The 14,571-nt window shown below is 38.4% G+C and overlaps 1 protein-coding gene across 1 annotated transcript; it reads left to right on the forward strand.

The window, feature by feature from the left end:
* The first annotated feature begins 11,981 nt into the window (after positions 1-11,981).
* On the forward strand, positions 11,982-13,367 carry LOC127104375 (uncharacterized). The gene is made up of 2 exons (XM_051041562.1): positions 11,982-12,666; positions 12,724-13,367. The coding sequence occupies exons 1-2, from the start codon at positions 11,982-11,984 to the stop codon at positions 13,365-13,367; spliced, it is 1,329 nt and encodes a 442-aa protein (XP_050897519.1).
* Positions 13,368-14,571: the final 1,204 nt, after the last annotated feature.

Consider the following 14,571-nt stretch of genomic DNA (forward strand, 5'->3'; position numbering starts at 1 on the left):
ATCAATTCATGGTTGTGCTCTTTGTCATGAGGGTCTCAAACCCTAGATATGAACTTGATGAATCAACGTGATCAAGCCCTACCTACAAAAGAGTCAGGCAAATGCAAAGACATATTTTTGGTATTTTGATTAGTAAAAATGATAATATATAAGTATGATACAATCACAAAGTGATTGGTGATCTCTCCCAAAACAAACTGGATGAAGGAGGGGTAAGGAGGATGCCAAGGTATGATCCCAATGCTAATGCTTATGATTGGAATTACATGAGGGATCTTATGGTCAAAATTGGGGTCTTACACATTCCATACTTCATTTTTTTGCACAAGCTGACCAACTTGCCCTCCGACAATTTTGTCCCAAAGTAAGGCATGACACCTCATAATAAGCATGGTATTTAAGCAAACCTTAACCTAATTGTTGAGGAGGATTTAAGGAAGAGAACTAGGAGGCTGCAACAGTGAACTTAAGGATCCATTTTTCATTTCTGACCTCATCTTCACCATTAACTCAGCTTCAACTTGGTTCCAGGAGAATATCAAGCTCCATTGGATTCGTATTTAAAGCTCCATCAAGCTCAAGAATTAGTGGGTCTTCTCTACTAGGTAAGGGTTTCTTCATCATATTCTTCTTCATGTTTAAATCGTTGACCATGATTGAGTCCATACATATGCATATGGAGAGTATACTACTCAGTATACCATTGGAGCTAGGCTCATTTTATTGTTTTCTGTTTTGAGTATTTGATGTTTAAAAATGTTGGACCCGTATGTTATCGCCTAGTTTTCTCTATGATCTTTCATTTATTTTTTGAAACAAAAGTTACCATGTTATTCTACTCTTTCATACTACAACTTTGGGTCAAGTTTTATTGAAATTGGAGAAGAATTGAGAAAGTTATTTGAGGTGGAAGGGAGCCTGTTGGAATCGTTATTAGGGTTTATGTTTGCATGGCCAGAGGTTGAGGATGAAGTGCTGGCAGGCCGTGATTGGTTGACTTTCTTTTTTGTCCGCTAGTGACTTAAGTGAAACACGACCGGATGAGGTCATGTTCACATGATTATTTGTCTTTCCCATTTTATTTCAAATGTCACATTTTCTTTTCTTTTCAGATATTAAGAGGATTGGATCATGGGCCAAGCGTGTTTGCTCCTACCACCCCCACCCCCCGCTTTGGGCCCATTCATTTATTTTAACTAAACCTAGTTTATTTCATTTTTTACTCATACACCCCTTGCCATTTTTACCTTATTATTTTATTTTCGTTTCATTTAATTTTATTTAAAATACTTCCCCCACTCTAAAACTTCTGAATTAATTTCTGATTGACATTTGAAATATTATTTTACTTTTCATATTTTTTATTTTCAATTTTGATTTATTTTGATATTTATTCTGTTTTTTTTTTAAATATATATGTTCAAATTAAGCTAGTTTATTATTAAGGTTTTGTTTGTTAATTTCCCATTTGAATTTTGGCTCAATATTTTGTACACTTTTAAACACATGAACATAGGTCATTTGGGTTTCATTTGACATAAATATTATTAATTTTATATTATTTTTTAGCCTTGTTTTGAAGATGGTTTGGTTTGATCAACCATTGATGCATTGCTTGAACGATAGTTTTGTTTGAACACTTGTACACATAATTTTGAAGATATCTTTGGGAATTTTTGAGCTTATGGTTTCATATTTCTATGCGTAAATTTTTATAATTTTTCTATACTTTTAACCATTTTTCTTGAATTACCCAAGCAAGTTGTCGCTTTGTGATATATTTTGTATCTAGTTAATTATTTTAGAATGCACTTGTGCAACCATGTGGGATCTCTTTCTCATTCTCTCTTAACCTCATCATCATCATTTAGAGGTTTTAAATTCATCCATGTGACCCCTTCTAAGTATTTTCAATTGATGTTCCTTTGATTGATTGGCTTGAATTCTATTTGCTTGCTTTTGAGATCATAGTTTGGATTGTGTCTTGTGCATTCCAATTTGAGTACTATGAGTCCAATTGGATTTGTTTTCCTCTGTCTACACTTATGACTTCCTTGGTCTTGGTATCCTTATACCTTGCTCTTATGATTCTTTGGATGGTATTCCATTACCATTCATCATGATGACACAAAATGAACTACATTCTTCTTTTTCTTAACCTAATTTTGAGTTTGGTAGATGGTGAAGCTCTTAGGAGCTTGGGATCTCTCCTTGTGTATTTTGAGGTTGTTCTTATTTAATTTCTGTATGTCTCAATTTCATTTTACATTTCCCTTTTACTTTGGTTGAACAAAGGATTCCTTGCTTGGATGATGTCCACCTTTTGAGTTTCTAGTTATATATGAACTTTGAGTTTGTTGGTTTGTTGATACCTCTTGAAGTTTAAAAGTTGTATTTGATGCTTGGAAGAGGATTTTGTTATTATCTGATAAATTATAAGCATCCCTCTTTTAATCTTTGTTCATATTGTTGATTTTTGATAAAGGATTCCTTTTATTATTTTTCAAGTTATTTAGCTTTGATGTGTGTGTGTGAAGTTTTAGTGACTTACCTTGTTACTCTTGAACCTCATCTTGAGTTAACTTATTGTAAAAGTCACAACACCCCTTGATGTCCTATGTGTACCTTCATTGTTTGATTACTTCTTTCTTAAGCTTCTTTGAACTTGTGTGATTGATTGCATATCTTTTGGCCTATCTTGAAGCATGGTTTATTTGATTCATTAATGGTTTATGTTTAAATTGTCCACACCCTTGTGTTCATTTCACTTTATAAATATATATGATGATTGTGTACTTTGATGCTTAAACCATATATGCATGACCTTTAGAAGTAAGACATGTCCTTATGTTTATTTGAATATGATGTTGTTGCTCATTTTGATTTGATAACTTGTCATTTGCTTGTATCTTTCTTCCATGACTTGATATGGATTGTTATGGCTTGTATCTTCTTTCCATGACTTGATATGGATTACTTTGTTATCTCTCATATATTCTTCCATGACTTGATATGGATTGCTTTGCTTTTATATTATTTTATCTTCCCCTCATGACATGATATGGATTGTTATTACTTTTCTTTCACCATGACTTTATATGTCTTACTTTGTGAATTTGTTTCTGCTTTCACCATGACTTGATATCGAGTTGTCTTCTTCTTTCATCTCTTTTCCTTGTGTGAACAACATGTTCCCCGTAAGATTTCTTTGGTTTATTCTTGGTTAAGTTTGAGCGAAAGTAGACCTTAGGTTTGTTAACCAAGCATGACAACATTAGGTAGACCCCTTTTATCCTTAACCCTAGGTCAATCTTTGCATGTTAACTCAGGTAAATGTTTCCCTCTTATCCTAACTTTAGGACCACTATTGCATGCCAACATTAGTTTTTTTTAGAATTCCCTTAGATTTTCCATTTTCCATTTTCCTTTTGCATTCCTTCTAAAACAAAAACCTTTCTTAATCAAAATCCAAGAACATTCTAAATACTACTACCTGAACTCTTTCAACAATAAGAAAGAAGTACTCAGATGCCTCATGCTATGGGTGGATCATTTGATGTATTCTTTAATAAAATACTCAACCAATCAAAATTTCTTTTTCCACTTGGCACCAACAAACCATAAAAAGCACCAACAAACCAACATTTTTAAGAAGAGCTACGGTGCTCTGATTCTTTATTGATACATAGGCATTGGGTTGCAAAACCTAAGCGAGCGCAATAATAATTTTTTTGGGTAAGTAATTCATCCTTTTGTATGCATTCCCTTTTAGTTAGTAAGTTTTAGAATAAACACACCCTTTTAATTAGAACAACAAGAGTGGATCATGTAGAGTACTACAGACGTGAGGGGTGCTAATACCTTCCCCTTGCGTAATCGACTCCCTTAACCATCTTTTGGTTGCGAGATCATTAGATTCTCCCTTTTATAGGTTTACTCAATGATTCCTTTCCTTAACTTGGGATAAATATCATTGGTGGCGACTCTGTTTTGTGTGCATGTTTCTCTGAGATGAAATAGTTGACGACTCTGTTGGGGATCCTTAAGCAAGTCAGTCATAGCTCTTGATTATTTTCTTTTCATTGGGTGTTTATTTCTTTATGTTTCACTTGCTCATTACATTCATTGCATTTTATTACTCTTCATACTTTGGATATTGTTGTTGTGCTGGTTACTGGATTTTCTGTTTGCAGGTTGGGTGGGATGTTACTATGAGGTAAAAGGCCCACTACCTAGGTCAGTGACACATAGGTTAGAGTGGAGAGTCATGTTAACTCTCGTGGTGCCTAACACGTAAGAGTTTGTATGGCATACCACGCCCAGATGAGGTTCCGGTGAGAATGCTTTTGTCTTGTATGCCTTATGCACTAGACAAAGTTTTATCATAAGAACCACCGATTCTGGTTGCCATTTAGAAGCCTGACCTGTTCTAATTAGAACCTACATGTGAGTTGGGGCGGGTGCTACAAAATAAACCTTCATCATACCCGACTTTCTCAAAATTACTTTGAACTTTTGAACTTGGGACATTCAGCCATTTATCAAGCACAACAGCTATCCATTGATATGGAAGCTGAAGGTTGAGAAAAACAAGAAAGGGGGTTTGAATTGTTTTGGAAATAAAAACTTTTTCAGAAATCAAAACACACAGAATTTTATACTAGTTCGCTTGAAATTCAAAGCTACTCCAGTCCACCCGACCAAGGTGATTTCTCCATCAAAAAGGACTTAATCCACTAATCTTGAAAGATTACACAACCAAAAGTCTAAGAGAATAATCTCTTAGTGCTCTCAAGTATTCAGACTACACATAGTCACTTGAGGTAATAGTTTAAGCAAGAGTAAATTGTAATGTAAAGTGCTTCTAAAAAAAGCAAATATTACAGAAAATATAAGAGCAATAGTTTTTCACGTAAGAGCAGCAACTTGTAAAAAGGAGAGAGAATGAATGAGATTTCTGTGTGTCTCAGGTGTGTTCTCTTGTGAGGTATTCTGTCCTTTATATAGTCATTGAGAGGACCGTTGGAGTGATGACATAATCTTGGTCATTGAAGAATAATTAATGTCATTACTCTCTTTGTTTCTTTCTAAAACCGTTTTGTCCGCCTCATTATTCCATTATTGAAATACTTTCTTTCCATATTGAGATTCTTTTCGGTTATGCGTTCTGATCTGGTGAGTCTGCGTCAGAGTCTTGATATATCATAGTTTGTCTTCAGAGGATGATTATGTAAGACTTAATCAGAGCTTCTTAGTGCTCTAGACTTCTTAAGTATCAGAGTCTGGATTCAGTAGTCTTTTATCGGAGCTTCTGACTTCTTAACTGTTGCGCTGGTATCTACGTTGATCAGAATCATAAACTTCTGGATGCATCCTTTCTAAGTGGCATCAGATCATCGAATATCTGACATAACTTTATATCTGATGTAATTTTCTATCTGATGTATGGTCAGGATCCTGCGTAAATGTTCAGCGTCCTGCACACTAAGAAAAATTCTCGTAAGAGTACCATTTTTGTTTCATCCTTTGTTATCATCAAAATCTTAGAGATATATTGTAGAACCAATTTTGTTCTTACAATCTCCCCCTTTTTGATGATGACAAAACAATTCAGATTAAAGATGAAACATTTAAAGAAACTCTTAGATCAGATATTATAGTGGGCTCCCCCTGAGTTAGATCTTTGGATAGCTCAGAAGTTCTTACCGAACCTTCCATGTTTGGTGCTTTTAGCTACTTTCCTGCATATCTTAAGTCATTGATTTTATAGAAAATGTTTGCAGTGCTTGAGAGGAATTAGTTATGTTTTCATCAGAGCTGTTTTAGTTCTCCCCCTTTTTGTCAGAATCAAAAAGACATAGCAGCAAAAAAAAAGATGATATTGGTAGAGAAGCATTTACAGATAAGCACATAAGTCAGAAATCAGAAAGCAAGAAGAAGACATCAAAACATAGAAACCAACAAGAAAAAATAGCCTAGGTTCCTAAGGGTTTGGAGGCGGAGGCATCCTCTGGAGCAGCTGGGACAACATGTTCTGAATGTTAACGTTGACAGAGTCCTGTTGATCCAATCTGGCTCGAACTACCTGTTGTTCTTTCTGCAGTTCTTCGAGAGTCTTCAGGACCAAAGGGACGACTCCAGAGTTGGAGGGCTCCCCCTGAGTCAGTTCATCAACTTTGGCTTTGGCAGCAGCTTCTTTAGCAATGCGGGTTGCTTCTTCAGCGTCAGTTTTAGCTTTTGCCTCAGCCTCAGCAGCAACATCAGCAATAGCCTTTGCTTCAACTTCTCTTATCCTCTGAAGTTCTTCTAGACGCGCTTTCTCTTCAGCTTCCTTCCTTGTTCGTTTCTCAGCTTCTCTGGCTAGGCGCTCTTGGAGTCTGATCTCAGTGTCTCTGATGAAGTCGTTGCGGACTTGTTCAAAGAGGCCTTTCAGCTTGAAGGCTTCAGAGGTCATCCAACTTATCACTATATTCTAGTGAGTCCTTATAGCAGAGGGATCATCACTGAGACCAGAGTTGATGGTCAGAGACTTGACCTTTTCAACTGAAGACTCTGTAAAAAAACTTGATTGCTTCTTCAAGGGTGGGAAGGGTATTTTCTAGTTCATTGGCAGAGGCTTGGAAGGGTGAGGAGGGTGAGATGGGGGCACTTAGATTAAGTGTGGGAGTTGTTGGGTCAGCGGAAGTGATGGGTTGTGCTATGTCAGAGTGTGTTGGTTCAGATGGTTGTGATTCAGAGTGGATTGGTTCTGATGGTTGTGGTTCATAATGGGTTGGTTCTGATGGTTGAGGTTCAGAGTGGGTTGGTTCAGATGGTTGTGGTTCAGATGTGGTTGGGTTTGGATTTTCCGGAGGTGGGGAAGTGACTTTAGGTTCAGGGTCAGGATGTGATGGCTTTTGAGAGGCCAGATCACGGGCTTGGAGCTGAGCCAGAGTGGGGGATTGAGGGTCAGATGGTTCAATATCAGATGAAAGTTCGTAGTAAGGTGGGGATTAAGGAGATGGTGATGATGATGGTGAGGTGGTTTCATTCAGCATTTCTGCTTCTGAAACAGGTAAAGTTGTGGTGGCGAGGTTAAATTTTAGAGATGGTGGGTTGAAAGATCTGGTGGTTGAGGGAGATGTTTCAGCAGAGGTGTATATAGGGGTTATTTAGGGAAGAGAAGAAGCAATAGGTTTAATTTTGACAGATGGAGGGAGAAATACAGACTTACCTGGAGAGCCAACCAGAGGAACTGGGGGTCTTGATCCAGATGATTCTCCCAGCTTAGCTTTCTTCTCCTTCTTGGACTTCTCAAAGGGCTCTCGCATCCTCTTCTAGAAGTTCAATGGAAACTCAAGTAGCCAGTCCACTGAGAATTCAGTGATATCCACCCCTTGCTTGTACAGATCCTCTAGATAGTAGGTTATTACCTCTAGAGGGTCGATCTTGGAGAACAAGTAGAGTCCGTTGGGAATCTCCCTCTGATCTTTAAGTTCTTCCCAAGAGGTATCAAGTGTTGGTTTGGCTCTCACTTGATCAATGATTCCCATGCTCTTCAAAATCCGAGCATTCAGAGGTCTTCCAGTGTCAATCATGACATCTTCCATGAGTTTAAGCTGAATCAGATGGTCCACGAGGCCACTCTCGGTTAATACATCAGATATCAGTCTCCCCAGAGGGATGTAGTTCCTTGTCTTCATGTTGTTTCTGGTGTCTTTAACTGAATCTCTGAGGTACTTGAAGAGGAGTGCAGGTAGACAGAGTTTCAGACCCTTGTGAATGCAATACAAGATGCACTTCTGATCTGTGTTGATGTAGTCAGAAGAGTTTGAAGTCGGACGATGATGGATGGTGCCTAAGATGATCTTCAGCCAGACCCAGAGGTTCTGATGTAGTTCCTTGTTCTTGGAATGCTTGCCTTCAACATTCTATTGGAAGATTGTAGGGTTTATTTCTTGGGACAAGTACTTTGCCCTAGGGTTTATGTTGTAGATGCGTCTTCCTCCTGTCTTTTCCATGTTCAGAAGAGAATTGATTGATTTATCAGTGATGATTATCTTGACTCCCAAAACGTAGGAGACAATGTAGTGATCATCTGAGTCTGCGAACCGTCAGAACTCCTTCACCAGATTCGTGTACACCGGGCCATAGAGGCGTTGAAAGTAATTTTCCCACCCTTGCTTTTGCAGTTCTTCAGTGAGGTCGACGCCATTGCGCTTCATGTTCTCGAAATCAACCAATGTTTCATAAAGAACTTCAAGCTTATCAAATGGAGTTGCTAGATGAATGTGGGGCTCACGATCAAGAATGTGGGGTTCCCTGTAGATTGGAGTTAAGACAACGCCAGTGGTTGTAGTTGTTTATTGACTAGAAATGGGTGCTTTCTCTGTTGAGTTCATCTGTTGGGAGAAATTGTAGACTGATTGTTGCTGAGAATCCATGAAGAGCAGTTGAGGATGATGATGAATGTTGAAGAACTTGATGAAGAAATCGCAGAATTCCTTTGAAGGAGGTGAAGAACTGAGAGAGAGGGTTTTGTGAGTTCGTGAGTGTGAAAGTGTGCAAGTGTAGATTGTGAAATGAATGTATACACATTTAAGGTACATGCAAAATAACAATGGAATGTTGAGTTTAACAGATAGGAAATTAAATGTAGCACGTTAACCAAGTAAGCACGTTTTAGAGGAGAATGATTACATCTCATAATGACGTCTAATCCCTAACGTGGTTAATTTTGTCGATATGAGCGCCATTCATATCTTCATGATGAGGAACCCTGTACCAACACTTTTGGGAGATGTTTACCATTACATTCATTCAAGAAATCACAAGAAGAGAGGTGGCTTAATATGGTTTTGTGCTCCTCTTTTGTATCATTGGTTCCGAAGCCATCTCCCTTGCAAATGAGTGTTCACAAATAACAAAGAAACCTCGAAGTGGTCCAAGAGATCGATGGGACTTACTTCCAATGACTTGGTGTGGTATAACTTAAGTTTGGATATGATGGAAAAGTCTGAGGTGATTATGAGTTGTGGAGAGTTTACTAATGTGCCACTCATGGGCGTTAGGGGAGGTATAAACTACAATCCTGTGATGTCTCAAAGACAATTGGGCTATGCTTTGAAAGGACCTCCAGAGGATTAAAGTATACAAGAGTCTTTTTGTTCTACAATGTGACTGATGGTGTTAAGATGATGAAGAAGGCTGCTAAGACCTGAAGCCACATTTCGTGTAAAGGAAAAGAGTTCTTTGGCAAGAGAGATTGTGTTGCTTATCCTTCTTACATATACTGGATCAAAGATAGAGTTCAAACTGTCTTGTTGCCTTTTCCGATAGAGAAGCCATTGTATCCTCAAGAGCCAGATCACCCTGATTTTGTGCCTAGAGAATATTTCAATAAGACTTTGCTTTTGAACAAGAAGTTGAATTAGAAGAAAGAAGAGTTGAGCATGCAAGTCTTTAGCTTTAGGCAAGAAAATATGGATTTGGCTCATTAACTTAGAGAAATAGATTATTTACTTGGTGAACATGGTCTTGCTATGGATGGAAGGGTCAGAAAGAAGCCTAAAGCCGACATAATTAGAGGGGATACTTATACAGTTATTGAAGAACAAAGGAGAGCTCTTGAAGAAGTTAAAGAAGAAATCAAGCAAAAGCATCGAGAACATGAATCACTCAAAGTCCCCAAAGCCAAGATGGAGAGGAAGTACAAGGCCAAGATTAAAAGATTAGAGAAGCAACTTCAAGATAAGAACATTCAATTCTAAAAGGAAAATACCCAGAGTCTAGGAGTGGAAATTCAGCTCAAAGGAAGCCACATTCATTTGGAAAAAGCTATGGAGGAGATTGCAAGCCTCAAAACTCAGTTGAAAGAAAGAGATGATGCTCCCTTACATATTCAACTCCCAGAATGCAACGAATGTGAGAAATTGTTTGACCAATGTCGGTACTTAGATGGTATGATTTTTTGAAAAGATGTGGTTATCCGAAGCCTTGTCCAGAAGCGCATTCAGGAGGAGACAAAGAATCTATTTGAAGAGTCCAAAGCCTGGAGCCTGAAGTATATCACGAGTGGAGGACCTCTAACCTATGTGGATTGGAAAGATTAAGATTGTCTTTTTATTTTCCATATAGTGGCCACCATCAGGATTGTTGATGGGGTCTTTTGATTTGCATTTTTGTTTTGATTATCTACTTATTTCTCTTGTAATAACTATTTATGTTACTCCAATTTATTAATGAATTTGATGTTCGGTTTATCCAGTGTTCATTATCTATCTTCTATTTCTTTTCGCTTATATAACTTGAATCAAAATTTTAGAACCCTGGAAATACATAATCATGTCATTACATGCATCCATACTGCATTCATAACAAGTTTTCTGGTCGGACCTCTCTTATTGATTATGCTCTTCTTAGCAGAGATTGCAAATCCAGTCATCCACCATTACGCTACAAGAAGCAACCAAAGACATCAGATGGATCAAATTCAGGCTAACATTGATGAAATGAGGAACCAGATGGATGATAGGATGGCATAGGTCGTGGAGGCCATTACCAATGTGACTCGTAATCAAGAAGAATTAAGGGCTCTTGTGGAGAGGCCTCGTGTTCAGAATGAATTACCTAACTTGATGTTTGAAGATATTTCTGCGGGGAAACCTTGTCCCAATGTTGCTATGAATTTTGTTGGGCCGAATTTTAATGATCAACATGCTAATGGTTATCATGCTCGTAACCAGGGTCTGCATGGAAATTTTCTACCACCACCACCACTGTAAAATCATGGAGGACCACATCTCGTTGTTGGGTATATGCAAGGGCTTCCTAATGTAAGGGTAAACCCTCAAATGCAAGAGTTGGAGATGGATCTTTACGAAGATATGTATTCAATGCATAACAGTGACATAAGTGCTCATGCTGATGATATAAAGTACCGTCTGTTGGAGGAAAGATTGAAAGTTGCAGAGGGACAAGGTGTTTTAGGGATGTACATTACTAGCCTGGGACTAGTTCCAGGGGTAGGGGTTCCACCTAAGTTCAAGGTTCTTGTCTTCGACAAGTATACTGGTACAACTTGTCCAAAGACGCATGCCAGAGCTTATTATCGCAAGATGTATGCTTATTTTGAAGATGAGAGGTTGTTAATCTAATTTTTCCAGGATAGCCTAGCTGGGGAATCTTCGGAATGGTATATGCATCTGGAAAGAACATACATCAGAAAATGGAAGGACTTGGTAGAAGCATTTATGAAGCACTACCAATACAATATTGACATGGCACCAAATCGGACCCAATTACAAAGTCTGACTCAGGAACCAAATGAATCATTCAAGGAATACGCTCAGAAATGGTGTGAACTAGCTGCTAGAGTTCAGCCTCTATTGATGGAGAGAGAACTGGTTGACTTTTTCATGAGTACCTTACAAGGTCCTTACTATGACATAATGGTGGGTAGTACTTCTACTGGTTTTTCCGAGTTGGTAATGGCTGGAGAGAGAATTGAAGTTGGTCTCAAAATGGGTAAAATACAATCAGCCAATACTGGTAGTTCTGCAAGTGGAGTTAGTAAGAAGTCATTCAGTGGTTACCCAAATAAGAAGGAGGGTGAATCAAGCGCTTCTTATATTGAGAGAGGCAGAGGTAGAAAAAAATACCAACCGCAACATCAACAACACTATCAACACCAACATCAACAACAACAAGTGAATGATATGGTCATTCCGATCATCTTAACTCCTCAACAGCAACAACAACCATATTACCAATAGCAGCAACAACAATAGACCGCTCCTCGTCGCAATTATAATCAGCCAAGATAACTCAGAATCAAGAAAGTGTTTGATCCACTCCCGATGACTTATTCTCAAGTGCTTCAACATTTATTGCAACTGAAATTGGTTAATTTGAGGGGCATGCCACCTCCTCCTGAGAGGCTCCCTACAGGTTATAATCCTAATTCTCGTTAAGAATTTCATTTTGGAGGTATAAGCCATGATATGGAGAATTGTTGGGCCCTTAAATATAAGGTGCAAGAATTATTGGATTCTAAGGCCATTCAGTTCACCCCGGATAATGGACCGAATGTTATTCAAAATCCGAAGCCAGCTCATGTCGGACCTACAATTAATGTTGTGGGAGAGGGTGAGAGTATGAATTTGATCATGGATGTGAATGTGGTGTCTACTCCTCTTCCATGTGTTAAGAGTTACCTGATCCAAAATGGTATTTTTCCTGGGTGTTCCCCAGATTGTTGTGAGTGCCAGAATCAGCCTGAGGGATGTGTTAGCTTGAAGATTAGGATTCAGAATTTGATAAGTGAAGGTATTCTACAGTGTGACAGGATCGTGAAAGAAGAGAAAGTTGAAGAGAAAGATGTGGCGGTAATTTCTATTCCATATACTCCTGCGAATATTCAAGCGCCTGTTAGGCCTACTCCCTTGACAATCACGTTGACTTGTCCTATTTTTTACTCCAGCGAGAATCATATGCCTTGGCATTATGGGTCATATGTTTATTACCATGGAGTAAAGCAAGAAGGGAAGCTTTCTGAAGACAAACCAAGTGAAGACACAAGTTTGAATGTTGACAACTTTGCCGGTACAAGAAGAATTACCAGAAGTGGTAGGGTATATTCTCCACAAAACGTCCAAGATAATGTTGATGCCTTCGCGAAATCCAAGGGTAAACAAGTGATGGGTGATAATTCATGATCTGCACAAGTTAATACTCCGAATGTAGTACCTGGAACTTCCTCGTCTCAAGAAGTTGAAGAGTTATTGAGATTAATCAGGAAAAGTGACTACAAAGTGATAGATCATCTAATCCAGACGACGTCTAAAGTTTCAATATTGTCCTTGTTGTTGTGTACTGAAGCTCACATGAATGCCCTGATGAAATTATTGAGTTATGCTTTTGTGCTGCAAAACATCACTGTCAACCAGTTAGAAGGGGTTGTGGCAAGTATTTCAGCTGATAACGATTTGAGTTTTACAGATTTTGATCTCCCTCCAGAAGGACGCAATCATAAGAAAGCCTTGCACATTTCTATGGAATGCAAAGGAACTACATTATCCCGTGGGTTGGTGGACACCAGATCATCGTTGAATGTGTTACCTAAGTCTGCCCTAATGAAGATTGACTATGCAGGAGTTGAATTACACCCAAGCGACTTGATAGTCCGGGATTTTGATGGGTCTCGAAGAGCTGTTTTTGGTGAGGTAGACCTACCTGTTAAAATTGGACCCCAAGTTTTTGGTGCGACATTCTTCGTCAGGGACATACATCCTGCATATTGTTGTTTTCTTGGATGCCCGTGGATTCGTGGGGCAGGCATTGTAACATCTACATTGCATCATAAAATGAAGAACTTCGCAACAACTTGATCTGACCAAGTGTTCCAGGTGAAGAACTTCGCAATTAGACTACAAAGGATGTCATATGAGTCACTCTCAATCAGGAGTAATTTTATTTTATTTTCTTTTATCATGCAATAATTCCTACGCTCTGCCCAAGGCATGGTGAATCATGTAGGGCCACCATGTTTCATTTGCAATTTTTATCATAAAATAAAGGACGTTTTCGCATTCAAATATTTTGATCTTTGTCTTTCTACTTTTACTTTTATCTTTCCTTTTAAAAATGGAAATATTTTATTTTCACCACACACTTCCTAAAAAGCATAAAAACATCATTAATGCAGATCCACGTCCACCTCGGACCCCATTGATAACGATTATGCTATCGCTCATTATGACTTTGACAATCCAATCTATCAAGATGAAGAAGAAGGTGATGAAAATTGTGAACTCCCTAAAGAGTTGATAAGATTATTGAGGTGAGAGGAAAAGGTCATCCAACCGCACCAAGAAGACATTGAGGTTGTGAATCTTGGAACCGAGGACGACGTGAAAGAGGTTAGAGTAGGGGTTTCTTTGGAAGAAAGTGTGAAGACAAAGTTGATCGACATGCTGTGTAAATTTATCGACATATTTTCTTGGTCCTATCATGACATGCCTGGGCTAGACGCAGATATTGTGGTGCATAGGCTACCTTTGAAAAAAGAGTGCCCATCGGTTAAGCAGAAGCTTCGAAGGATGCGCCCTGATATGTCTAAAAAGATCAAAGATGAAGTGCAAAAGCATTTTGATGCAGGTTTTCTGGAAGTTACTTCTTATCCTCTGTGGGTAGCAAACATCGCCTAGGTGCCTAAGAAAGATGGTAAGGTATGAATGTGTGTTGATTATCATGATTTGAATAGAGTAAATCCTAAGGATGATTTTCTGCTCCCTCACATTGATGTATTGGTCGACAACACCGTGCAATTCTTAGTTTTTTCGTTCATGGACGGTTTCTCAGGTTATAACTAGATTAAAATGGCTCCATAAGACATGGAGAAGACCACATCTATTACACCTTAGGGAACCTTTTGTTACAAAGTTATGCCTTTTGGTTTGAAGAACGCAGGGGCAACTTACCAGCGTGCAATGGTAACCCTATTCCATGACATTATCCATAAAACTCTATTCCATGACATGATCCATAAAGAGATTGAGTGTTACGTGGATGATATGATTGCAAAATCCCATA

Source organism: Lathyrus oleraceus, chromosome 7 (assembly GCF_024323335.1).
Source record: "Lathyrus oleraceus cultivar Zhongwan6 chromosome 7, CAAS_Psat_ZW6_1.0, whole genome shotgun sequence".
In the NCBI taxonomy this organism is placed as follows: domain Eukaryota; kingdom Viridiplantae; phylum Streptophyta; class Magnoliopsida; order Fabales; family Fabaceae; genus Lathyrus; species Lathyrus oleraceus.